This window comes from Camelus ferus, chromosome 13 (genome assembly GCF_009834535.1).
Source record: "Camelus ferus isolate YT-003-E chromosome 13, BCGSAC_Cfer_1.0, whole genome shotgun sequence".
NCBI lineage: Eukaryota > Metazoa > Chordata > Mammalia > Artiodactyla > Camelidae > Camelus > Camelus ferus.
Window position 1 is genome coordinate 25,485,782 of NC_045708.1, and position 25,083 is coordinate 25,510,864.

At 55.1% G+C, this 25,083-nt stretch overlaps 1 protein-coding gene across 22 annotated transcripts; it reads left to right on the forward strand.

Moving 5' to 3' along the window:
- The first annotated feature begins 1,794 nt into the window (after window positions 1–1,794).
- MAP7D1 (MAP7 domain containing 1) lies at window positions 1,795–23,904 on the forward strand. 22 transcript variants are annotated; one of them, XR_004325508.1, is made up of 19 exons: window positions 1,795–2,155; window positions 13,698–14,048; window positions 14,223–14,291; window positions 14,858–15,021; window positions 15,700–15,814; window positions 17,240–17,350; window positions 18,541–18,932; window positions 19,038–19,180; window positions 19,754–20,082; window positions 20,408–20,585; window positions 20,672–20,810; window positions 20,922–21,026; window positions 21,299–21,352; window positions 21,535–21,580; window positions 21,675–21,771; window positions 21,871–22,082; window positions 22,268–23,131; window positions 23,219–23,280; window positions 23,654–23,904. XR_004325508.1 is itself a non-coding variant. In XM_032495935.1 (18 exons), exons 1-18 carry the CDS (start codon window positions 2,110–2,112, stop codon window positions 22,276–22,278), a joined length of 2,466 nt encoding a protein of 821 aa, XP_032351826.1. In that variant the 5' UTR covers window positions 1,796–2,109; the 3' UTR covers window positions 22,279–23,904. The 22 variants fall into 22 exon arrangements, 19 of the variants coding, with proteins under 19 accessions (XP_032351818.1, XP_032351826.1, XP_032351831.1 ...); XR_004325506.1 differs by having other exon boundaries at window positions 22,268–23,280; XR_004325507.1 differs by having other exon boundaries at window positions 23,219–23,904.
- Window positions 23,905–25,083: the final 1,179 nt, after the last annotated feature.

A 25,083-nucleotide genomic window follows, 5' to 3' on the forward strand; every position in this document is an offset into this window, starting at 1 on the left:
ACCCAGGACTTTGTGTGTGCTAAGCATGTGCTCTACCCAGTTGAGCTATACCCTCCTCCCACTTCCTGTATGTCTTTCTCCCTGCAGTATCCCCAGGATCTCCGGTGGGAGTTGGGAAGAACTATCCCAGACAGCTCTCCCCTGTTGGGTTCATTTCATCAACACTGAGTCTAGTCACTCTCTGGCTAAGGGTGGGCCTGTTCAGCTCTGGAAGATGCAGGCCCTGAGGCCTCTCACCTCACAAAGGACAGTTCTGGACCCCATCATTCTCGCCCTGCAGATGGGATGGCTAACAACAAAGATGGAGCATCTGCTCCTCATCCTAACCTGCTTTTCCTTTTGAAGGCCCATCATCATCATCATTACTTATTTATTAAGCACTTCTTATATGCCAGGCTCTGTGCTAAGCATTTCACCTAGGATGGCTTATTTAACCTTTACAACAACCCCATGTCACTCCATGGTATTATTATTTTCCTAATTTTATTGGTGAGCAAACTAGGTTTCAGAAAAGTTAAGACAGTAGCTTAAGATTACCAGCTCCAGTTTCAGGCCATCTATCATTATCCTTTTCTAATGTTTTGGGGCTGGAGAAAGTACTGTTCTCTCCCTAGCCCTCGCAAGAGGGTTCAGGCCCTCAGTCACTCACTCGTCCCAGGACAGTCTGCTCCCAGGTTGCCTGAGACCCAGACTCTTTTGTTTCCCACCCTCTCCCTTGAAATGGCTGCTCTCTGGAGCTGCTCAAAGCAAGAAGACATTGGCGGGAAAGGGGGGCAAGAGGACAGCATATCACTGGGCCTAATCTCTGGGCAATGGAAAACTAGACAAGTGACCTTCTGGAGGTCAGGACAAAGGGCAGGGATGGGGTAGGCAGGGCCCAGCTTCGCCTCCTCCTTCCTCCCCTCTGTCAATCCCTGCAGCACCATCATCATCGATCCACCTTCCCAGCAAGCGCCCCGCTCTCTGGCCAGGCTGGGCCTGACTTGGCTTGAGGCCGCACCTCAGCTGGTACTAACAAGGGGCTTGGGGGATCCTCTCCCCTGGGCTGGGAAGCAGGATTATCTGGGGGAGAGGAGTCAGACGAACTCACTCCCTCCTTGGATAGAACACAGGGGAGAAAATCCTTCCCGGGAGATTTTCTGATGGGGCTAGGGGAGGTTCAGGGCCAGGACCACCCAGTTTGGAGCCCGGAGAGACCCAGCAGATTAGAGACTTGGGTAAATCAGTGGTGCAGGCCTGTAATTACCCTAGAGGAGCAGGGAAGACACCAACTGCAGGATGCTGGAGGAAGGGCGGCAGCAAGGCTCCTGGGCCTCTCCCCATCCCAGCCATCACCAGAGGAGAGAAAGTCTAGCCCTTTTAGGGGTCTCCTTGTGACCTTCCTTCAGGTCTCCCGATGCCCCCTAGGGTGGATTTTGTTTGAGGTGGGTTTGGGAGGGAATACAGATTTGAAGCTGCCGCCAAGGCCCCAGAGCCGGAGCTCCCAGGCTTCAGGGTGGGACTGAGGGGGCTCCCATCCCGTCTCTCCCCTACTCCCCCCAGTTCTAGCGGCGGGTGAGTCACCAGAGCGCTCCCTACATAGTCGCCTCGCGCTGCGGCGCGTACCAAAACGCGGCCACAGGGGGAGGCAGCTCGACAGGCGTCCTTCGGTACCCGTGACGTCCCCTCCGCTGAGGCCGCGGGAGAGGCGTCCCCAGGCTCGAGGCTCGCGCCCCAGGGCGGGGGCAGGGCGGGCGGGGGGAGGCGCGCGGCGGCTGGGTCCCGGGCGCTGCAGGGGCGGCCCTCCCTGCGTCGCACTTGGTACGCGCCAGCGGAGAGGCCAGGCCCAGCCCGGGCGGTACAATAGGGTTGGGCCGCGACCGGGACTGGGCCGGCGCCGGGCAGGGAGCAGGATCGCGGCCGGAGCCGATAGTCACTGGGCGGCCGGCGACTCCGAGCCCGCAGACCACCAGCTCAGCCAGCCTCGACCTTCTCCGGAGCTCCCTCCGACTCCGAATCGTTGCCCGCCGGGCCGGCCGGGCGTGATGCGCCGCGGGACCCCTATCCTGGCCGCTGGCCGCCGCCGCCGTCGCCGCTGAGACCCTAAGACCCCTCACTGACGCCGCAGCCATGGAGAGCGGCTCACTTTCGGAGCCGGGTGCCGGCGCACCCCCAGGTATGTCGTAGGCGGGATGGGAGGGAGGGGGATCGAGGGGAGATGGAAAGTCGGAGGATGAGGCCGGCCCGCTCGGCTGGGACCCCTCCCCCGCGGCGCCCTCTGACCACTTGGAAGTTTAAAAATAAAGGCTGCGGCGGCTCTGGGCCACCGACGCATCTTCTGACAGCTGCCCCCTCCCCCACCCCAGGCTCTGGGACGCCCTGGGCGGCGGGGTCCCCGGGGACCTCGCTGAGGAGTTGTTGGTGACCCTTCCGCCCCAGCCCAGTGCCACCCCGGTTTCCCTGCCCCTACCCTCCTTTCCGATCCATCCCAGGCCCTGAAGATCCTCTTCTACTGAGCTGGGGTGTCTGTACCCCTTCCCATCCCTGGTGGGCACATGTGACTCCAGCCTGAATGTGTGTTGGGGGTCCAGATTCTTAGGCCTGAAGCCTTGCATACCGAAGCCTAGGCCCTGGCGCCCCCACGCCCAGGCCCTAGCCCAGACCTCGCCCCCACCCCATACCTCCAGCTGCCGCGCAAAGGGCCTGTTGCTGCTGCGGGCTGGTCGGGAGGGGAGGGAAGGGGAGGGGAGGGGGAGGTCTCTAGCGGCGGCTGCCAAGTAACCCGCCGGATAAAGGCGAGGGGGAGGGGGAGGCGGCATTGTTTGGGGCGAGGGCGGGAGCTGGGGAGTGGGCCGATTCCCCTGCAGCCTGGCCTGTTCTGGAGCCCACCCAGTCCGATTTGGGGAGGAAGGGGACAGAAGTAAATCTGTCTATCCTGCCTCCCTCCTTCGCAGCCTCTTTGGGCCCGAGTCTTTCCCTGGAGAATGAAGTGAAGGCTCGAGGCCGGCACTCCAGGGACCTGCCACATCATTCCTCAGCCTGCAGCTTTAGATACCTACTCCTGCTGCGTGCGCGCGCACACACACTCACACTCACACTCACACTCCAAGCCCCCGACCATCTTCCTTCCCCTCCCCTCACCCCACCAGCCACCAGTGCCCAGGACTTCTGCAAATCCCATTCGGATCCGGGAGCAGCTGATGAGGGGGTGGTGACAGGTTTCTGGTTGGGCCTGGGGTTGGAGGGAGGGATTTCTCTTTCTCTTTCTTCCTGGAAAAGGAGGGAACAGCATGATTACTGAGGACCCAGGTTCTGTTCTCACTGACTCAGGGGGAGGCGGCCCCAACCCCACACCTCCATAGAGTCCTCGAGCCTAATCCTAATCACCTCCCTGCGCCCTGGGGCGTGGGCCCAGGATGAAACAGTGTCTGTGGGTGCGGAGAGCCCAGGACAAGGACAAGGTGGAGCCACTTGGCTGTGAGTGGGCTCCTCCCCATGCCAGTGGGGGTGCTTCGAGGGGACCCTGTGGGAGCTGGAGGATGCAGAGGGGAGGCTACGGACTGGTGTGGTTCAGGAGGTTTGTAGACTGTGCTGGAACAATGGCACTTGGGTCTGTCTGCTGAGCCTGAGAGGGGGCACCCGGGGAGCCTAGCCTGGGTCCATTCCATCTGCTTATTGGCCCTCTGCATCGAGGGTCCCTGGCTCTGGTGTGTACATTGGGGCCTGAATGGGGGTGATTATTGGGCCGTAGAGGAGGGCTAGAGTGGATGGTTATCTTATAAGAAGGGCACTTGGTTGAGATATCTGGACTGAACATGAGGGCATGGGTGGGATGCTTGGCTGTATTGAGGGGCCTGAGTGGGTCCAGCATACAGGGTCCTGGATTGGGAAGCCTCTTCTATACACAGGGGCTTAGATGGAGTTACATGATTACCTGGGTCAGGATGGTGGCTGGTCCCTACACAGAGAGAAGTTGAAGGTGACAAGGGCCCCTATGAGCCAAGGGCTTCCAGGGAGTAAAGATGGTGCCCACTCCCTGTGCCCTGTGAGAGTCTGAGGCATGGGTCTGAGACACTGAGTGCGTATGACGTGATCTTTGTCCTCTCTGAGTTGCTTTTGCACACTGAGCATTAACAGGAGGCAACATGGAGTAGGGACAAGTGTCGACTGGAGTAAGTGACTTACCTCCTCCAGCCACTGTTTATGCCCCTGGAAAATGGAGGTAGTATTCTCAACCTCGTGGGGTTAATGTGAGGGTTAGAGATGCTGGACCTAAAGGAACCTGGCACACAGACGCCCGCAATAGAGTGTTATTACCATTATTGTGGTTATGCTCATCGGAACTGGTGCCAGCAGGGAGGTATGAAATATGGGGGAGGCGGGGTTAGGAATTGCGAGTCAGTTCGCTTAAGAGTGTAGAGTCTGGAATCAAACAGTTTAAGTCTCCCCTTCATAACTACTGGGTAGCCTTAGGTAAGTTGCTTAAGTCTTAAATTTTCCCATCTATGAAATGAGAATAATGCTGGAAATTATCTTATAGAGACATGGGGATCATTAAATTAGAGGAACACATAAAACACTTAGGAGAGGCCCTGGTACATAGTTAATGCTCTGTAAATGCTATTTATTTTTGTTGTTATTTTTAATTCCTTCAGAGGCAGGAGGAGGAGGTGTGACTAATTAGAACTTCAGGAGGTGAATGTAGGCCAGAGAGCAAGGGGAAGGTGGGTTCTAGACAGACACAAGCTGGGGTATATGTGTGTAGGGGACAGAGGGCCACTGTCCCTGGCGTGGGGTGCAGCCATCCAGTGCACCGACACCCATGCCTGCCGTGTGCCAGCTCAGGGCTGGCTGTGTGGACAACAGAGAATGAATCAGAGTCACTACCCTCGGGAAGCTCCTGGCCTAGTCGGGGAAGCAGATTTGTTCACTGCCCAGAAGCCCTGGTGTAATGGTGATACAGGGTGGGTGGGCTTTCCTTGAGGACGGCTTCACAGAGGAGGCATCTGAGGTGGGCCTGAATGGATGAGGAGAAGATGGGCTGCGTTTCTACATTCAGCAGCCAGCCTGGCTGGCAGCTCCCATCGACAGCTTCTGTCCCTCCCAGGGCTGGTGGGCCCAATAATGAGGCCTCTAATGAGCCCCTAATGTGCAATCACGCATATGCAAATGAGGAGAAAGGGGCACTAGGCCAGTTTACCACCCCACCCCCTTCAGGATGGGCATCAGCTGGTGGTGGGGCAGAGCAGAGGGAGAGGGAAGGAGCTGAAAGCAGGGCCCAGGCTGGGGTGGCGGCACTTGAGAGCAGTCGGGCCAGGTCTCAGATCTGACCAAGGCTGGAAGTCTGGCCACAAGCAGTTGGGAACCATGTCCTTGGGTCCCCACTGGGCCTTGCCAGGCCCAGATAATGCAGCTTTGTTGGCGGTGGCAGCTCTGCCTGGCACCCCAGGGCACAGCCTTCAGCATCTCCATCACTTCTCAGCTGCAGCTCTGCCCCAGGGGAGCAGAGAACATCATAGGAGTTAGAGAACCTGGTATCTGGTGCTCCTCACCAGTTGTAAGAGAAAGTATGGGTCAAGAATAGACCTCCCAGTGAGCCTACTTATCTCCCACTCCTACTTATTAAGTACCATGTCTGTGCCAGGCACAGTGCTTAGCATGTCAGGTGTAGTTTCATTTGATTCTAAGAACTATCCTGAGTAGCAACTAGTGTTATCCCTATTTTATAGATGAGGCTCAGAGAGGGAAGTCACTTGCCTAAAGTCACACAGCTAGGTATTGGTAGAGGCAGGATTTGAACCCAGGTCCATATGACTCTAAAGCCTATGCACCAAACCTCTATGCTGAATTACCATGGCCAAGCCAGCTGGTGACAGAGTCTAGTCCACTTTCCTTGTGTGATAAGTCTTCTGTGGACATCTTGGTCTCAAGGACCATGTGGTCTTTTCTCTGGCAGGCAGAGTTAGAGGCAGCGGAGCCCAGGGTCCCCTGTGCCTCCTGCCAGGTTGGAATTTGAGAAAGTAGGACCAGAAAGTGGCCTTAGAATCAGGCAGTGGTGACAGTTCAGCCAGTGGGCCATTCTCAGGCCTTGGCCTAAGGCTAGGCCTCTGCCCTCAGCGTCTAGGCCCCAGCGTGGGCAGCCGTGCTGGGGCTGAGGGAGGGCCCCGGCTGCGGGATGGGGTCATTTCCTGCCGCCTAAAATAACAGGAAGTGGGTGCTCCTGATTGGAGGCTGGGAACAATGGCCGCCAACCCAGCCAGAGGGCTCCTCAGATCTGCAGTCTCAGATGGGATCCCGGCTTTATCACCCACAGAGGCCCATGGCCCAGCCCCAGCCCCCTGCTGCGAAGGGCCTGTGGCCCAGCTTCTGAGGACTGCTGGAGTGGGCTGCCCTTCTCCCAGCTCATTCCCTTTCACAGCTAGTTCAGCTCTGTCCAGGCGGGGAGTAATGCCGCCCCCTAAGGGTCCCCTCTGTCCTGGCCCCACAATCAGGCATCTCCCAGCCCAGATCTCTATAGGAGAGGAAACCCAAGAGGCTGCCCTCTTTGGGTGTCAGAGTGAAGGTACAGACTGTCAAACCCAGCTTTGCTATTCACCGGCTGTGTGACTTCAGCAAGTGTTAATCTATTTTCTCATTTGTCAAATGGACTAATATCTACCCCACAGGATTGTGGTGACGATGGAAAGGACTGAAGTGTTGAGGTGTTTAGCTGTGCCAGACACAGCATTAGCTGTTGCTGCTGTTAACTGGGCTTTCCCTGGGCCCCGGGTAAAGGAGTGCCCAGAGAGGCAGGGCCCAAGTGACCTGGATGAGGCTGTGTACATATCCTGGGACATGATGTCTCCGAGTGTTGTACGAATCTCTGAAGTTTCGTCTGTGGCTCGGAGTAGGGGCCTGGCTCCCTGTGTGTGTGTATAGATTTCTGAATCCCAGTAAGTTGGCTTCTCGCAGACAGGAGACAAGAGAGAGAATAGAATGTCTTGTCTTTCGCCATTGTGCGGACTCTGTCCATGTCGTCTGCGTGTCTCTCTCTGCAGTGTGTACTCTGTGTCTGTGTGTGTGTCTTCATCCCTCTGTCAGCCTCCCTGTCTTCATTTGTCTGGTCCAGTGCTGTCTGGCTAGAAGTGCTGACCTCTCCCTCCCCATGCTCCCCGCCTGGGGCTGCTGTCTGGGCGCCCCCTCCTCTGGGCACTCCCTTGCTCTGCCTCCTGGAGGAGGGCTGCTCGCCCCCACCCATGCTCAGATGTCCCACTTCTTGCCTCCCGGTGGCCAGCCTGGGCAGGAGCCGGCCTTCCCCACATTCCTGCCCTCTGAGCTCAGTGCCTGCCCGCCCCACCTGTCCCCTTCACCTTCATGGGGGAAACCTCCCTGTGGGAACCACTGAATCACTTCCTTTTTCAGGGAACAGGCAGGAGCCTTGGGGAGGGGTGATGTGACACCCACCAGAAACAGTGTGACATAAGTAAGGGCTTTGTCATCAGACGGCCTTGGGCCCAATCCTACCTCTAACGCTGATGTAAGCAGTTCACTCAACTTGTCTGAGTGAGTGTTTTCACCTGAGGAATGGGCGCTCCATGGCATTTTCCTTTTGGGGCTGTATAAGAACTAGACAAGATAAGGGCAAAGTGCCTGGTGTACTATGGGGCTTCAATAAATTAGTTTTGTTTCCCTTCCTAGGCTTAGGAGCTGGCAGGGCACACACAAGGCTCTGATATGGTGAAGACATTTAGGGTTAGAGAGGCTAGGCTTTGGAGCAGCTTGGGACTTTATGATGTTATCCACAGGCCATCCATCCATCCATCCATCCATCCATTCAGGTGTCCATTAAACAGACAGAGAGCTCCTACCCTGTACTGGGCAGCTCCTGTATAAGGTTCTGGGTCGCAAGAAGGATCAAGACCCAGTATCTTTTCTCCACCAGCTCTCACACTGCCAAGGGCAGGGGCAGCAGGCAGGCAGAAAAGGCAGACTGAGTTATCAGTACTGTGAGAGGAGTTCTGGCCCAGGACCAGTTGTCGGTGTGGGAGGAGGGAGGGCAGAGAGGGAAGGACTGCCAGCTCCCAGAGGGTGGAGATGGGGAGTAAGCACCCTGAGACATGGGACGGGCCCTCCCAGAGGCTTGGCCCTAGTCTTCCTGCAGTCCCTCTTGGAGCTCTTGGGAAGACAGGACTTACTGCCCCTACAGCCAGCTCCTGCACCTCTGCCCTGCTCATGCTTTTTGCGCCAAGAAATGAATACAAACTATCTGTCTCTTATCCAGTTCTTAACAAATACTTCTGGTAGATACCAATATAGCGAAATAAAATCTTACAATTTGACACAGACAAAAATAAAATGAAGTGGCTGAAGGAGCATACTCGATGATCGAAAATGGGAGTAATCAAATATGGATTTAACCATACCGTGTAGATAGTTAACCAAGGAATTAATTTGGCTGTACATAATTTGTTCCAAATAACACTGCCCCAATGGCATTTCATCAGGGTTGGCATAATTCTGAGGAAAATATTTGTATTCAGGGTCAATAGTCCACAAGGCCAAAAGAAGAGTTCCAAACGTGCTATTTGCCTCTTGAGAAGCCTTTTTCCTGTTGAACTGCTGGAGTAAACACTCATTATTACTTTTATTAACTTCTACCTGAGTCCAGGAAACTGCCCAAACTCAGCTGAGATGGAGTTGTTTTGCTTCCCTTCAGGAGTTCATCCCTTTGCAATAAATTGCCACATGGATTTACTCATTATTAGAGTAAAAATCTCCTTCTCTGTGCAGCTGCTTTAGGCTAGGGTGGCTTCCCAGTACTGCCCTTTATTCTCATTCAGCAGCATTTCATCACTGTCCCCAGGTACTGGGCACCGTGGTAGCTGCTGGTGACGCAGTGGTGAACAGAGCAGGCATGGCCCAGCCCTTATAGGGCTTTTTCAGTCTGGGGGAGGCTGACAATCACAAAAGAACCACACAAGTAAGTTTAAAATTATAACACTCACAGTGCTCCAAACAAGGGACACATGAAGCCATGACTATATATAATGAAGGAATTTATCCTGATTAGAGAGGCCAGGGAAGGCTTCCCGGAGGAAGTGATGGCTAAGCTAAGATCTGAAGGGTAAATGAAAGTTAAATAAGAAAAGAAGGAGGGGAAAGAGCAGTGCAAAGGCCTCATGGCAGAGGGCACATGCATGGTGGTCAGAATTAAAAGGTCAGTGTGGCTGGAGGACAGAGAACCAGTGGGGAGCAGGGCAGCAGAGGAGGGACTTCAAGAGGTGTAGGGGAGGGAGTCAGGGACTTCAGACTACACCAGACTTGCAGCTTGGGTTCGGGAATTTTGTCTTTCTCTTCAGAACAATGAGAAGTCACTGTGAAGTGTGAAGTGGGGAAGAGTATCAGGATCAGATTTGCATTTGGAAACAATTATTTTGGCTGCTCCGTGAAGAGCAGAGTGAGAATGGGTGCGGAGAGGGCAGTGGGAAGACTTTGCAGTCATCCAGGGAAGAGAGATGCTGATGGTATCTGCCAGGGTGGAGTTCATGGCTTGTATTCATTCAACAAATAGTCGTGGAACACCTCTGTGCCAGGCTCTGTCGGCCTGGGAGATAGAACAGCCAACAAAGTGGACGAAAACGTGTACCCTCATGGAGAATTAGCTCCTGGCTGAGGGAGACAGTGTTAAAATGGTGCTAATGCTTACTGGGAAAGATAGAGTTGGAAAGAAAAAAATATACATGGTTGGAAAGGTGGGGGGAACGTCAACTGCAATTTGTAGTTTTAAACAAGGGGGTCACTGATAAGGCTCGACTGAGAAGTGACATTCAGGTAAAGACCTGGAGGAGGTGGGGGAGTGAGACATGCAGGATCTGGGACAGAGAATTCTCAGCGAGGGCAGCCCTGAGGCAGAAGCGTGCCTGGCACAAATAAGGAACAGGGGCCGCAAGAGATGGAGCAGGGGGAGAAGAGGAGGAGGAGAGGAGGACCAAGAGATAAAGGGCTGGAGAGCAAGGATCCTGAAGGGCCTCGGAGGCCATTGTGATGCCTTTGGTTTTTCCTCCTTATTAAGTGGGGCGTCTTTGGAAGATTTTGTCAGAAGAGTGACTTGATCTGATTTATTCTTGCACGGAATCATTCTGCTGCTGTGTTCAGAAAAGACTAAAGGGGAAAAAAGAATGGCAGTAGGGAGCCCTTTATGAGAGATCATAGTGGCTGGACCAAGATGATAGAAGTGGAGATAGTAAGAAGTGATTGGATTCAGAATATATCTTGCACGTAGAGCCAAAAATACTTACTGAGAGATGAGATATGAAAAATGAGAAAAGAAAATACTCTAAAATGACTCCAAGATTTTTGGCCTGAGAAACTGGAAGGACTGGGTTTTCACTGACTGAGCTGGGGAAAACTGGAGGAGGAGCAGGGTTTGGGGTGGGGGAAGAGATCAGGGGCTCAGTTTGGGATGTTAAATTTGGGGCGTCAGTGAGACATCCAGGGGTGTCAAGTCGGGAGTTGCGTGAGCGAAACTGGCACTCAAGGGAGAGTCTAGGCTGGAGATACAAATTTGGTTGTCATCAGCAGGGCGATGGTATTTAAAGCCATGAGTCTGGATGAGATCACCAGGGGAGTATGCGTAGACAGAAAAGAGATGAAGTCTTCCACTGAGCCCTGGAGCGCTCCAGGGCTGAGAGGCTGGGAAGTTAAGGAGGGACCAGCTAAGAAGCCTGAGAAGTCACAGCCAGCAAGCTGAAGGCAGACCGGGAGAGTGTGTCAAAGCCAAGTGAAAAAAATATTCAAGGAGCGCTGAGGGATCAACCATAACGCATGGGGCGGATGGGTTAGCAGGACAAGGACTGGGAAATGGCTGCTGCTTTGGCAGCGTGGAGGTCATTGGTGACGTTGGGAAGAGCAGTGTCATGAAGCAGCGGGGGTGAAGGCCTGACCCAAGTAGGCTTTTGTGGCAGAGACAGGGAGAAGTGGACCAATTCTTCCTGGCAGCTGCTGCTTACTGAGCTGCTGCCAGGAGCCAGAGGGCATGCACCTACTTACCATAGGTCCCGACAACTCGGTGAGAAAACTGGGGCTCAGACAGGTCCAGGGCCTGCCCATGGCCCCACAGCAGAGCCGGGATTCCCCACTCAGGCCTGTGCCTGACTCTGAAGCCTGAGACCTTTCTACGCCTCTGCATCGGATGCCCGGGTGCAAGTCCTTCCAGGCCTCATCCCTCTGCTTCCTCCCAGGCTCCCTTCACAGGCTAGTTGGGAGCTGGTTGGCGATTCACCATGTTGCCTGGTGGGTGTGATTTGCCTAGGCCTAGACAAACACCTGCCTACTGGTTTTCCTTGCAACACCTGTAGCACACACAGGTGCTAGGAGAATGGCAATCAGCAGGCCTCACCCTCAGCCTTCAAGCTTTGTATTGACACATGCAGGCCTTTTGGCCCCAGACAGTTCTGGGTTCAAACCCTGCCTCTGCCGTGTACTAGTTTTATGACCCTGGGCGAATTACTTAGTGGAGTAAACTTTGTCTCATCTGTCAAATGAGGATAAGAATCTCTGCCTCTCAGAGCTCACATGAAGTTGCAGGATGGGGATACAAAGGGCCCAGCTCAGCTCCTGGTATGTAGTAAGCACTCACTAAATGGTTGCCACTAGTTTTCTTGCCAGCTGGAATTGGAAAGGAGTTTGCAGGTGGCTGGGAAGTAGACTCGCAGTGACCAGGCAGACTTCTGGAGCTGGTTTGGGGAGAGCTGGATGGACTGTCCTGAACCTCGGGGCTGGCAGAGTTGGAGGGACCATTGGAGAGACAGGGCCTTCGCTGGGGCTCTTGCCTGTAGCCCAGGAAGCTGGAAGGAAAGGAATGAGGGGGAAATAGTGTGAGCCTCAGATAATTTCATTGCATAACGTGTTTTTACCTCATCCTGCCTTACACAGAAGCATGAGGGTGTGAGGGGTAAGAACTTGGGCTCTGGTGACCAACGCTGGGTTCAAGGCCAGGCTCCCTCACTTACCAGCTGAGTGACCTCAAATTACTTTACTTAACCTCTTGTTGTTTTACCTTCCTCCTCTATCTGAGAGAGATATTTATAGTGCCTCATTCTAAAGTATTGTCATAAGGATTAAAACTAGTATGTATAAAATGCTTTCAACATAAGAAGCACTCGAGAAATGTATAAATGTTAGTGATATTGTTATCACTAACTCTCATCACAATCCTGAGAAGTAAGTACTGTCTGCACTTCATAGAAGAGGAGCTGTGGCACAGAGAGGGCCTGTAACTAGCCCAAGGTCACAGAGTTAGTGGGAAGACCAAATATTCAAATAGTCTGCCTTCAGAGCCCACACTTGACCACTGGACACCCATCTCCCTGAAAAAGGTCCCCAGAGTCCCAAAGCCAACTCACTGGGGGCATCCTCTCCCTGCACGCGCATTGCCACCCACGGGGATGGGGAGTTTGTCACTTCCTGACAGGGTCAAGTTTCCCAGAGCAGAGGACCCAGTATGGTGGAGGCACCTGGTGAAAGCGAAAGATGCTTCCTTAGATGGACCTTTCCATGGACTCTGGCCCTGCTCCCTAAGCCCAGGTCAGCGGCTGTGTCCCCACTGGTCCCCTCGGGGGCAGCAGCAGATGGCACCAGGGCTCAGCGCGCAGAGGCTTCTCTTGGCAGCTTCTTAAGACCCACAGGAAGAGAGGGAAGTGTTGTTTGCTGGCACATGCATTGTTCCCGGCACTTCACTGACATCCTTACTGGCTTAGGCTCATTGTCCCCATTTGTACCGATGTGAAAACTGAGGCTTAGAGAGGGTGAGTGGCTTGCCCAAGGCTACCTGCCGGGGAACAGGTGCCCTCTTCCTGCCTTGGTGTGGTGAAGTCAGAATCGGGCCCTCATCTGGCTGACTCCTCAGCCTCCCTTGCAGGTGCCCCATAGTGTCCTCGTGCTCACATGTGTGCATGGACATGTATACACCAAATCACATGGCTCCTTTCCTTGGCACTTTGGTATCTTTTACAGGGACCCTGATATATTAATGTCTTAAAAGAAGAAGTCTGAGGGTGATTGGGAAAGAAAGATGACAAAGTGGATGGTTGCCCACCCTGTTGGGGATTCCACGTGGGCATTCCACAGTGTGCATGCCATGTCCTTCTTCCTGGCCAGTCCCATGTGCCCAGCACGGTCACCCCCAGAGCACCAGGCCTTGGGTTGGGCACTGTGACCCCAGGTAAAAGGGAAAGGTGAGGGAGGAAGACATGGAAACCAGTCATTACCATTTGGTGCACTAATAATTACTACAGACTTCTCAGTTTTTCCAATACACCCTGCTCCCTTCTGCCCCTTTGTAAACAGTCTTTTCTTAGCCAGAACCTTCTCTTCCTTGGTTTGCCAACTCCAGCTCATCCTGGATCTCAGCTTGGCTTTCTTTCTGCAGGAAGCCCCCCAAATACAGGTTAACTGTCTCTGCTGTGCTCCCGTGGACATGGTGCTTATTCTGTACTGTGATTACCGAGCTATCTGTCTGTCTGCCCTGCTGGAGTGTGGGCTCCACAGAGGCAGGGACTGTGGCCATTTTCTCACCATTATATTGTGGGCATCTGGAACAGGGCCTGACACACAGAAGGAACACGATAAACACGTATGAATGAATGAATGGCAGCTGCACCAGGGAGAGAGCTACCTGCTGAACAAACAGCACAGGTGTTCTGTCTGACTTTCTCTCCTCTCTTGTGTTGGTCTTCCAGCTGTGGCAGCCAGGACCCCTCCAGAGCCAAGACCTTCTCCAGAAGGTGACCCCTTCCCGCCACCGCCACCACTACCGATGTCAGCCCTGGTGCCCGACACTCCCCCAGACACCCCTCCTGCCATGAAGAATGCCACTAGCCCTAAGCAGCTCCCACTGGAACCAGAGAGCCCCCCAGAGCTGGTAGGGCCCAGGCCAGCCTCCCAGCAGGAGGAGTCCCCTTTCTCAGAAGTGAAGATCAGGGGACCCACCCCTCCAGCCACAGGCCCACGGGATGCCAGGCCTCCTCGGAGGAGCAGTCAGCCATCCCCAACAGCAGTGCCAGCCTCCGACAGCCCTCCCACCAAGCAAGGTACGTGTGATGTCCCTAGTCCTGGCCTCAGAGCCGGCCCTGGATGATGCCACCAGAAGGAGTCTCCTTTGCCCTGGAGGACATGAGATAAAGGCATGGGGATGAGGCCTGGGGGAGGCTCCCCTTTTGGGGGAAGCCTCTTGACCTCCCTCTGTTCTCATTCCTTCTATTAAGATGTAAAGAAGGCAGGAGAGAGACACAAGCTGGCAAAGGAGCGGCGGGAAGAGCGGGCCAAGTACTTGGGTGAGTGTTTGGGAAGCAGCAGCATCTTCAACACCAACATCCTATTGACAACCTGAACGCCTCTGGAACATTCATCATGTGCACGGTGCTGAGAGCAGTACTGCGTTATCCTGCTTAACCCTCTACCCACTTTGAAGATGGGGAAACAGAGGCTCAGAAAGATAAAATCATTTGCCTTAGCCATACAGCTAGTGGAGTAGCTGAGATCCAGACCCAGAAGCCTCACCTCACCCCACATTTCATGCTCTCAATCAGTACATGGAAATCTTTACAGCAGGCCCCAAAATCAGACAGGGATCTGGCACTAAAGACTCCATTTCTCCTTCAGCCCTCGGAGACGAGGAGGCCAATGGGGGAGAGATAGGCCTCCTCTTGGGCCTGAGCCTGTCTTTGGGATGCCCTTCAATTTGAGGGGGGAGTCTGAGAGTAGGGGCATCTCCCCACCAAGCAGGCAGGAAGAAGACCTTCCCAGGACCAGAGGAACAGGCAAGGCCACTCGGAGGAGATGCTTGTTGGGCCAGGTGCTGCCGGACCTCTCACACCCTCTGGGGCTCCTTTCCCCACAGCGGCCAAGAAGGCAGTGTGGCTGGAGAAGGAGGAGAAGGCCAAGGCGCTGCGGGAGAAGCAGCTCCAGGAGCGCCGGCGGCGGCTGGAGGAGCAGCGGCTCAAAGCCGAGCAACGTCGGGCAGCCCTGGAGGAGCGGCAGCGGCAGAAGCTCGAGAAAAACAAGGTGTGTTGGTGCTGATTTCTGATCTGTGTGCATACGTGTGCACACATCTGCCCACTGGCTCAGTGTTTGCACACACCTCTGGTCCCGTCTGCGCTTGTGTTCCTGGGGCAGTACATCTGAGCATCTCTGCAGACATGTTTGATTCTGTACATGCCGGCATGGGCACCTGTAACCGTGTGCTCTCAGTACACGTATGGGTGTGTGTGCCCCATGTGTATGTGTTGAGGGGTGTGTGCAGAGATAGATCTGTGTGAGTGAGCTCCTAGCCAGGGGAGCCTAGGCTTGAGCACCATGAAGAAATGAAGGAAAAGGGGGCCTGGCCCTGTCCCGGGCCTCAGCTTGAAAGCAAACCCAGGCCCAGGGTCAGGACCTTCCTGGTGCCAGTAGCCCGCCTGGCAGTCCCAGGCATGGAGAGTCCCACCCCATCCTGAGAAACAGCTCATACAATCAGGAAATGAGTCAAGAACAGTGAAAAGCTCCCCAAGACAAATTGAAAGGGACTTGTTGCAAACTGTCTGTAATCATAGCAAGGACTTATAACCCTGGTTACCTGCCATGAGTCAGGAAAACCTTCTAGGGGTGAGGGAGGCATTGTCACAGGAGAGAGAGGGGCCTTTCTCCCATGTAAGAAGAATGATTCTGAGCCCAGACCTCCTACCTCTCCCCACTCCCCGCCAGGAGCGCTACGAAGCAGCCATCCAGCGGTCAGTAAAGAAGACATGGGCTGAAATCCGGCAGCAGCGCTGGTCCTGGGCAGGGGCCCTGCACCACAGCTCCCCAGGACGTAAGACCAGTGAGTGGGCCAGAGGTGCTGCTGGGTGGGAGGGAGAGACTGGGGCCTGAGAGGTGGGGGAAAGGAGCAGCTTCAGCGCAAGGAGCTGGCAGCTCCCTGCAGCAGGTATGCCTCGCTTCGTGTGACTTGTGTCTTCTGGAGTAAACCCAAGTCCGTAAGACCAAGTCCTTCCCGTGGACTTCTACAATCGAGTCAGATGTGGATTCTCCTCGTTGGGTTTGCTCTTCAAACCTCTGTTATTTTAGATTAGCTTTCTTAGCTCTTGTCAGTTACTATTAGTTGATAGTACATAAACGAGCACTTTCATGCCCTGCAGACACTGGATATTTAAAGGAAACTATCACCCTCTTATGTACCTGTCTTGGAAGGTAGATTTTTGTCTCTAAGTTTTCTTCACGTAGGGCCATCACGGATTTTGGTCTGACTTTGTGCTGGCATGTATGTACCACTGTGTTTGGATGTCTTTATGTAGTGGCAAGATTCCGCATTTCTCATAGTGTATCTTGGTGTATGTGCTCGTGGATCTGTGCAGCGTTTGTCTTGATATGTATTTGCCTTGGTGTGTTTACCTCAGTGGGGGTGCCCGTCAGACAGAATTGGGTCAGGATCCCAGCTCTGGCACTTGTGATGGATGTAACCTCTGACTTTTCACTGTCTCACTTTCTTCATCTGTAAAATGGGGATAACAATACTGCTTGCCTCCGGGGTTGTAGGTAGATGTTTGGGAGGATCAAGTGAGGTAACATATGTGTGGTGCCCAGCACTGTGCCTGGTACATGGTAAGCATCTAACAAATGTTAGCTGTTACAAATATAATTAAGTTCCTTCGATGTGTTTGTGCCTGTGTGCATCTGAGTCTGATGCTTTTTCTGTTAGTGGTTTTGTTGCTGTATTTGTGCATGTCTGCACACTCGTGAGCATGTGGAAGTACCTTTCACTGTATGCCCGTGCCTGCATGTCTTTGTCTTTGTGTGTCCCTGTGAAAACGTGGATTTGTGTGAGTGGCTTTGACCGTGGCTTCTTCCGTTTAGGAACGTCTCTGCATTTGTCGCAGTGCGTGGGTGTTGTAGCCCTAGTGCCTTGGCTGGGCAGTGTCAGCAAGTGCCAACATCGGGTGGTTGTGGAGGAGGGGTTGTAGCACCCAGCCCTAGGGAATGACTTCCTGGCCAAGAAGGCTTTAGTTTCTCTAGTTTTACTCCATCTCATCCCTCTGTTCCCTTTCCGTCGGCTCCCCCAGTCCAGGTTTTCTCTGGTCACCTACCCACCCATCGCCTCCCAGAGCCACATCTGCCTCCTCCTCCCCTTCCTAGCCTGCCCACTCCTCCCTCTCCCACCCTGCCCGCGGAGCATCCTGCATGGAAGGCCTCAGTGCCCCCACTGGCTCCCGTCCGGCCCGGCCCTAATGCCGTGTCTTTTCCCCTCCAGGTGGGAGCAGGTGCTCCGTGTCGGCAGTAAACCTGCCCAAACACGTGGACTCTATAATCAACAAGCGGCTCTCAAAGTCCTCTGCCACGCTCTGGAACTCCCCCAGTAGAAGTAAGAGAAGGCCCAGCCCTCCTCCCTCCAGAGCTCCTTGTATCCCCCACCAAGCCTCCTCCAGAGCTCAGCAAGAACCCCAGGTCTCAGGAGCCCTCACATTCCCCAGGTCTCCCTCCCCACTCTACCCCACCTGGGGCTCTGCACCCCTTGGGGGAGCCGGCATTTGGGTCTGGGCCCTGAGAACAGGCAGAGGTGTGCCCTGCAGGGGAGAGCAGAGACAAAGGGCAGTGTCCCAGCAGGCAGAGAGCCTGGCTGGGGCCTCAAGAGCAGGTGGGGGTGGGGGTGGGGGTGGAGGGTGGGAATGGGCAGGCAGCCTCATCTCCAACCACAGCCAGCTGGCCTAGGCCAGCCTTGGGCAGGTGGCCTTGCCCCCAAGTACCAGACTAGTCTGGGATCTGTGTGTAGAGGGGCCCTCTTATTCTGACTCTACGCTGGAGGACCCATGCAGTCCTGCCCTCTCTGCCTTCAGAGCCCCAGCCAGGGCCTTGGCTGGCTCCAGAGTTGTGGCCAACCAGGGTGGCATGGCCCTTGTGTTCCCACCCTGCCCTAGTGCTCACATGTGAAGGGGCCATGGTAGGAGTTATTTATAAGTTTCTTCAGCTTTTATTTGGTTGCTCTGTTGCCTAGCAACCAAATCAGCTGCTGTACCAACCCCACCTGACTGAAACTTAAAAATAACCCAGCAGCTGAGGGGACAGAGTAGGGTGGCCCAGGGCAGCCAGGCCCCCTAGCAGTCTCTCCCTGGCATGGGATGCCCAAAAGCTGGGCCTCTCCCTAACCAGAGGAGTACAAGGACCCTCACTGTTCCAAAGCCAGTGGGGGCATGCCTCTCCAGGCCAGCCCTGTGAGAGCAGGAGGAGCAGGGTCCTACAGTGGGACAAGGGAGTGGGCAGTTGAGTCTGCCACCAACTCTGGGTGGTTCCTCTCTAAACTCACAGTGCAGAACCCTTTCACCTGTGGAGAGTGGTAGGCGGGGACCCTCAAGTCATGCACAACGTTGCCCTGGGAAGTGTATTGTTGCCTGGTTCTGCAGTGGAGGTTCGACCCCAGGGCGGACCAAATGTGGCGCCCCCAGTGTGATTGGGCGAAGAGTCCTTGGGCTTGGCATGCAAATGGTACGTCCCGATGCCTCTGCCTGCCTGCTGCAGCTCCGGGGTAACCCGCTTCTCCTCGCATTCTCCCACTAGATCGCAGCCTGCAGCTGAGCGCATGGGAGAGCAGCATCGTGGACCGTCTGATGACGCCCACCCTCTCCTTCCTGGCGCGGAGTCGCAGTGCGGTCACCCTGCCCCGAAACGGCCGGGACCAGGGTAGGGGCGGCGGCCCTGGGAGAGCCCTCACGAGGGGCGGGGCAGGGGCCAGTCTCGCGAGTGGGCCGCGCCCCGACCGCCCTCATCCCTCCGCAGCCGTGCCGGTGTGCCCGCGCTCGGCCTCCGCCAGCCCCCTGACCCCGTGCAGCGCCCCCCGAAGCGGGCACCGCTGCGGCCCCGCCGGGGAGCGCGGGGAGCGCCGGGAGCGCCGAAAGGCCAGCGCCGGGGGTAGCCCCGCCCCGGCCCGCCTTCGGCCCGAGGCCTCGCCGGTGAGTGGTCGCGCGGTGAGTGGTCGCGCGTGTGGGGACCGGGGAGCGCGGGCACCGCTGACTGTTGCTCCCCTTCTCCCCGCTCTCCTTCCCCCGCCTCGCCAGGTGCAGAAAAAGGAGAAGAAGGACAAGGAACGGGAAAATGAGAAGGAAAAGAGTGCCCTGGCCCGAGAGCGCAGCCTCAAGAAGCGCCAATCGCTGCCTGCCTCGCTACGCCCACGCGTCTCCACGGGCAACGCTGAGCTCAGGTGGGCCAGGAGGTGGGGCGGGACCTGCATATCGCCAGGCCATCCATCCATCCATCCATCCATAAATAAATATGTGTCGGGCACCCACCTCTAGAATGAAAGCTCCTTGAAGGCAGGTTTTTTTTTTTTTGGAGTGTTTTGATCACTGAAGTATCCTAGCATCTAGAACAGTGCCTGGCATTTGTAAGCACTCAACAGATACCTGCTGGACCTGCCAGGTACTGTTCTGGATGCTGAGGACACTTCTGTGAGCCAAACCAGGCCTAGTTCTTGCTCTTATTAATCTTACTGGCTATTGGGGAGGTAGACATTAATCAAAGAATCACTAATGAATATGTAATTACAAACTGGGATATATTCTCTAAGAGGGAATTATATGGTTCTGTGAGAGCATATAAGGAGGGGGATGCTGACCTAGCCTGGGGAGGACACTTCCCTGAGGAAGTGACATGCTCAGAGTGGGTATGTATGTATGTGTGTGTGTGTGTGTGTGTGTGTGTGTGTGTATGAGTGTGTGCGTGTGTGTGTGTGAACACTGTGCCCTCAAGGTCTAACTCTTCCCTTTTCTCTCAGTCCCAAATCCAAGGCCCGGCCATCCTCTCCCTCTACATCCTGGCACAGGCCTGCCTCTCCCTGCCTCAGCCCAGGACCAGGTCATGCTCTGCCCCCCAAACCACCGTCCCCCCGAGGCACCACTGCATCACCGAAGGGGCGGGTTCGGAGGAAGGATGAGGCAAAGGAGAGCCCTAATGTGGCGGGGCCTGAGGACAAGAACCAGAGCAAGGGCAAAGCCAGCGATGAGAAGGAGCCTGCAGCCCCAGCCTCACCAGCACCCTCCCCTGTGCCCTCACCCACCCCAGCCCAGCCCCAGAAGGAGCAGCCCACAGCAGAGATCCCTGCAGGTGGGAACGGAGAGAGGAGGCCAAAAGGTGGGCAGGGCAGAGAAACCAGCTTTGCCTGTATGTGGGAGGATGGTCCGAGGTGTGGGTCGCCAGAGATGCCTGGGGATTGGGTGCTGGGAGGCAGGAAGGGGAGGCTTCTGCCCGCAGCAGGTCCAGGTCCAAAACTCAGTCCAGAGAGAAAGACCTCACTACTCTGAGTTGATGACAGGAGTTGGGTGGGTGGGTTGCCTGGGTCGCCCTGAGGTCCAGGAAGCACGGAGGCATGTGAGGGAGATGGAGGTGCCTGTGCCGGTGTGCTCATTCCTGGCCCTGGATCCCACTCCAGATACTGCTGTCTTGACCTCACCCCCAGCCCCCGCTCCCCCGGTGACCCCTAGCAAACCCATGGCTGGCACCACAGACCGTGAAGAGGCCACTCGACTCCTGGCTGAGAAGCGGCGCCAGGCCCGGGAGCAGCGGGAGCGCGAGGAACAGGAGCGGAGGCTGCAGGCAGAAAGGGACAAGTGAGCACGCCCTCGGGGACTGAGGGGGCCTTTATAGGGGCTGGAGATGAAGCTGGGGATGAGCCTGAGTTTCCTTTGTCCCCCAGGCGAATGCGAGAAGAACAGCTGGCTCGGGAGGCTGAGGCCCGGGCCGAGCGGGAGGCGGAGGCCCGGAGGCGGGAGGAGCAGGAGGCCCGAGAGAAGGCGCAGGCGGAGCAGGAGGAGCAGGAGCGGTTGCAGAAGCAGGTGCCCCGTGGGTCGGGGCGCGGGCGCCTCCTGGCGGCGGGCCGCGGTGGGGGCTGGCCCAGAGGGACGGCAGGAGGACGAATGCATAGAGCTCACGGGGGTCTTTGGTAGAAAGAGGAGGCCGAAGCTCGGTCCCGAGAAGAAGCGGAGCGGCAGCGTCTGGAGCGGGAAAAGCACTTCCAGAGGGAGGAGCAGGAACGGCAAGAGCGCAAAAAGGTATGCGTAGCAGCGGGCCGGGTCTTGTGGGCGTGGCCTGGCGCGAGTGGGCGGGGCCAGCTCCTGGCTGGAGTGGCTAGCGGGGCCGGAGAGTGGGCCTTGCCTTGGACTTGTAGAGGGCAGGACAAGAAACTGGGGCTAGGTCTGGTTCCTGACCTGGAAAGGCTGGTATGAGCTGGAAGGGCCCTGAGACTCCAGGACTGGGGCTGGCTGGTGGGAGGTTTAGGATCAGGGCGGGGCTTGGGCCTAACTGGTGTGGGGCCTCCAAACAGCGCCTGGAGGAGATCATGAAGAGGACTCGGAAGTCAGAAGCTGCTGAAACCAAGGTCAGGATTCCCCCAAGAGCCGTGTTGGGAGTGGAGGTCTGGTGAGGAAAGGAGGTTGGGGAAAGGCATCCAGGATGGAGAAAGAGGTTGCTCAGAGTCCGGGCTGGGGCGAGAGGAATTCAGCATCTCAGTGGGGCGGGGCCAGGTATCCCTGTGAGCCTGACATGTCTTCTTCTTCAAAGCAGAAGCAGGACAGAAAGGAGGCAAAGGCCAACAGTTCCAGCCCAGGTAAAGGCCCTGTTCCCCTCGTATCCAACCCCTTTGCCCCTATCCTCAGCCTCATCCTCTCACCAGCCCCTCACTAAGGGCCATTGCTTCCCAGTGATAGACCCTGCAAAAGCTGTGGAGGCTCGGCCCTCAGGGCTGCAGAAGGAGGCTGTGCAGAAAGAGGAGCTGGCCCCCCAGGAGCCTCAGTGGAGGTACCAGCTCCCAATCCCAGGGACCCTGAGCAGGGAGGCAGGGTCAAGCTGGAGCTGTGGGGTGCCTGGGCTGTCCTGCAGTGGGATGGACCTCAGCAGTGGATTCTGCATCCACAGTTTGCCAAACAAGGAGTCACCCGGGTCCCTGGTGAATGGCCTGCAGCCTCTACCAGCACACCAGGAGAATGGCTTTTCCCCAAAGGGACCCTCTGGGGACAAGAGTCTGGGCCGAACACCAGAGGCGCTCCTGCCCTTTGCAGAGGCTGAAGCCTTCCTCAAGAAAGCTGTGGTGCAGCCCCCGCAGGTCACAGGTAGGGATCCGTGTCTCCTGGACCCTTACCTGTCCCTTCCAGCAGCCTTTCCCTGGGCCTCTCCAGCCCTGCCCTCTCTTCAAGTTCTGCCAGAGGCCTTCTCATGCTCTACCCTGAAGATGCCCAGCCATCTGGGCTTGGGGCATGGTTTGCCCTGACTGTGTCCCCTCCTGCTTTTTTCCCAGAAGTCCTTTAAGGGGTTGCCTTGGATCCAGGCACAGCTATGAAGGCTCCTCTGCATCACCTACCAGGATGTCTGGAAGAGAAAGAGACAGAACGAAGCCGGAAGTGGCCAGGGCCCCTGGGGATTGGGGTCTCTCTGTTATTTTTAATCTGCACCTTATAGACTGATGTCTCTTTGGCCGGAGCCAGACCCTGCCCCTCAGTGCATTCGTGTGCTCACACGCACGGACACCCCCCATACACACATACACTCACAGCCTCTTTGGCCTCCCCCCTTGGGGAAGGGCCACCTGTAGTATTTGCCTTGGTTTGGTGGGGTACAGTGGATGTGAATACTGTAAATAGCTCGTGCTCAGGCTCCTTTGTGTGGAGGGGGTGGGTGCAGGAGGCAGACCCTCCCAAGACTCCCCAGGGAGACCTTCCTCCCTCTATTTAACTGTAACTGAGGGGGAACCCAGGTCTGGGGATGAGGGGCACCTTGGGCCACAGGATACTGGTTGCTTTAGGGGGACCCATGCCCCCACCCTTGCCTGGAATCAGTGTTATTGCATATGATCAAATTTCTCCAGAAATAAAGTGAGAATAATTCTGCCAGTCCTGTCTATCCTTGCAGCTGGCGGTGGGGTTGGGAGCAGGTGGCCTCCTGAGTTCTAAGAACTTGAGGAGCCAGGGCCTGGGGATATCCATCCCTACCTGGTACCAGTGCTAGATGTCCTGCCTGCGGTCTTCCATTCTGTCATGAATTCGTTCATTTATCATTTAACAAAAGTGGTTACCACTGTTCTATATCAGGCAGGCTCTCTGCTGGGGACGCAGTAGTAGGAAAAGGCGTAGCCTCTGTTCTTACAGAGTTGACAGCACATCCGGTGAGTATCAGAGACCCTGAGTCACCCACTCAACATCCATTCCCATCACCCCTTCCTCATTCCAAACAGAATCCTAATTTTGTTCAGGTGACTGTCTTCCTCCTGGATCCCATCCTGTACCTCAGCAGAGGTGGATCCCAAGCCCAGAGGTGAATCATAATTGTAATGAGCCAAAAATGATGGTCCCACACCCCTCATGAGTGTTTGATTTAGGCCTGGGCACATGACATAATTGCAGCCAGCAGATGCAAAGAAAAGCCTCCCAAGGTTTCTAGGAAAGGCTTCTTCACTTTTGAAACAAAAATACCATGTAGGAGCCAGCTGCTAAGCTCACCTCCCAAGTGTCCCCCACCTCCTGGTGTTTACATCCTGTGTAGTCCTTTCCCACACGTTGGACCAGGGCTGGACTAAGTGACGACAGAATATAGCAGAAGTGGTGGTGTGTCACGTCTGAACTTAGGTCCTAATAGACACTGCAGCTTCTGTCTTGGTTGCTCTCTCGCTCTTGGACCACTTGCTTAGGAGGAAGACACCACTACATTGGGAACAGCCTTATGGAGCGGCCCAGGTATGGAGGGATTGAAGCCTTCTGCCAACAGCCACGTGAATAAACTTGGAAGTGGATCCTCTAACCTCAGTTAAGCCTTCAGATGACTGCAACCCTGGTCAGCAACCTCATGACAGACCTTCTGCTAGAACCAGCCAGCTAAGCCACTCCTAGGTTTCTAAACCTTGGAAACTGTGAGATAATAAATGCTGTTTTAAACTGCTAAGTTTTGTGATAATTTGTGATAATTTGTTTCAGAGCAATAGTTAATGAGGAGAAACCCTCCTCCTATGATAATGAAGTCCAACTGTGGTGCCTGGAATTGCTGCATCCATCCTGTTGACCTGAGGACACACCCAGCATCAAGGAGGCAGAGCAGCGAGATGGGGAGAACCTGGGTCCTTGAGAACATCACTGAATTAACCAACCTCCAAACGAGTCCTACCACTAGACAGCTTTCCTTGATGTTTAAGCTAGTGGAGTCGGATTTTCTGTTAATGTGGTCAAAAGCTCGTAGCTCATCTAGGGACATACATGATAACACATAAATGCATTTCCCTTTGCAATATGATGAAGGAAATGAAATGGATGAAAGTATGGGAGACTGACCCAGAGAAGGTATTCCCTAAAGACACAGCATTTAAACTTGACCTGAAGGACCAGGAGGAGCCAGCCATGTGAAAAAAGAGCAGGGAGAAAAGCTGCAGTGGGAGGGGTCAATGTAGGAGAAGCCCCAGAGGCCTGGGAGCAGGACCATTGCTGCTGGGGCCTGTGAACAACTGGGAGAACTGTGGGGGAGGGTGGTTGGTGTGGCCAAGTCTCAGGTGTTGGGGCTGAGGAGGGGCAGGGAAGAGCCTAACAGCTTCCAGACCCTCCTCAGTTCATGCTCCTTTGACACCCCTCCCAGCCCCCAGCTCACATTCGATTGCAATCTTTTACTCATTCATTGATTCATTCAGTACATTGTAGAGCCCCAGCTAAGGCCAGAGGGATATTCTGTTAAGCAAAACCAGACCAGGAAGCTCTTGAAGCTTCCTGGTGGGAAAGATGGGTATTAACCAAATAACCACACAAACAAATGTAAAAATAGAAAATGTGGTTTAAGGTGGAACAGCTAAGCAACAGGAGTATCTAACAGGGGGAGCTAGGTTGGAGTCAGATAAGATTTTCCTGAATAAATGGAGCTTAGTCTGAGATCTGATGGGTAGGAGGTGTTGACTGGGCAAAGTCAGGAATGCAGAAAGGAGAGAGAAGCATTTTCTATAGGAAGGGGAAGGCATGTGCAAAGGCCCTGCATGGAAAGGAGGTGTACTTGAGTATCTGGAGGATTGTGAAAAGATCTGAAGGAGTCTGTTTTTACATCTCTGAGTCCTCAGTGTCTGGTACAACAGGCACTCAATATTTG

Bases quoted from the DNA above. Each gene is read 5' to 3' on its own strand.
- MAP7D1 (XM_032495927.1), top strand. From the start codon at position 2,110: ATGGAGAGCGGCTCACTTTCGGAGCCGGGTGCCGGCGCACCCCCAG. The intron at 20,586-20,671 runs GTGAGCACGCCC...TTTGTCCCCCAG, and splicing joins CTGCAGGCAGAAAGGGACAA to GCGAATGCGAGAAGAACAGC. The intron at 21,353-21,534 runs GTCAGGATTCCC...TCTTCTTCAAAG, and splicing joins CAGAAGCTGCTGAAACCAAG to CAGAAGCAGGACAGAAAGGA.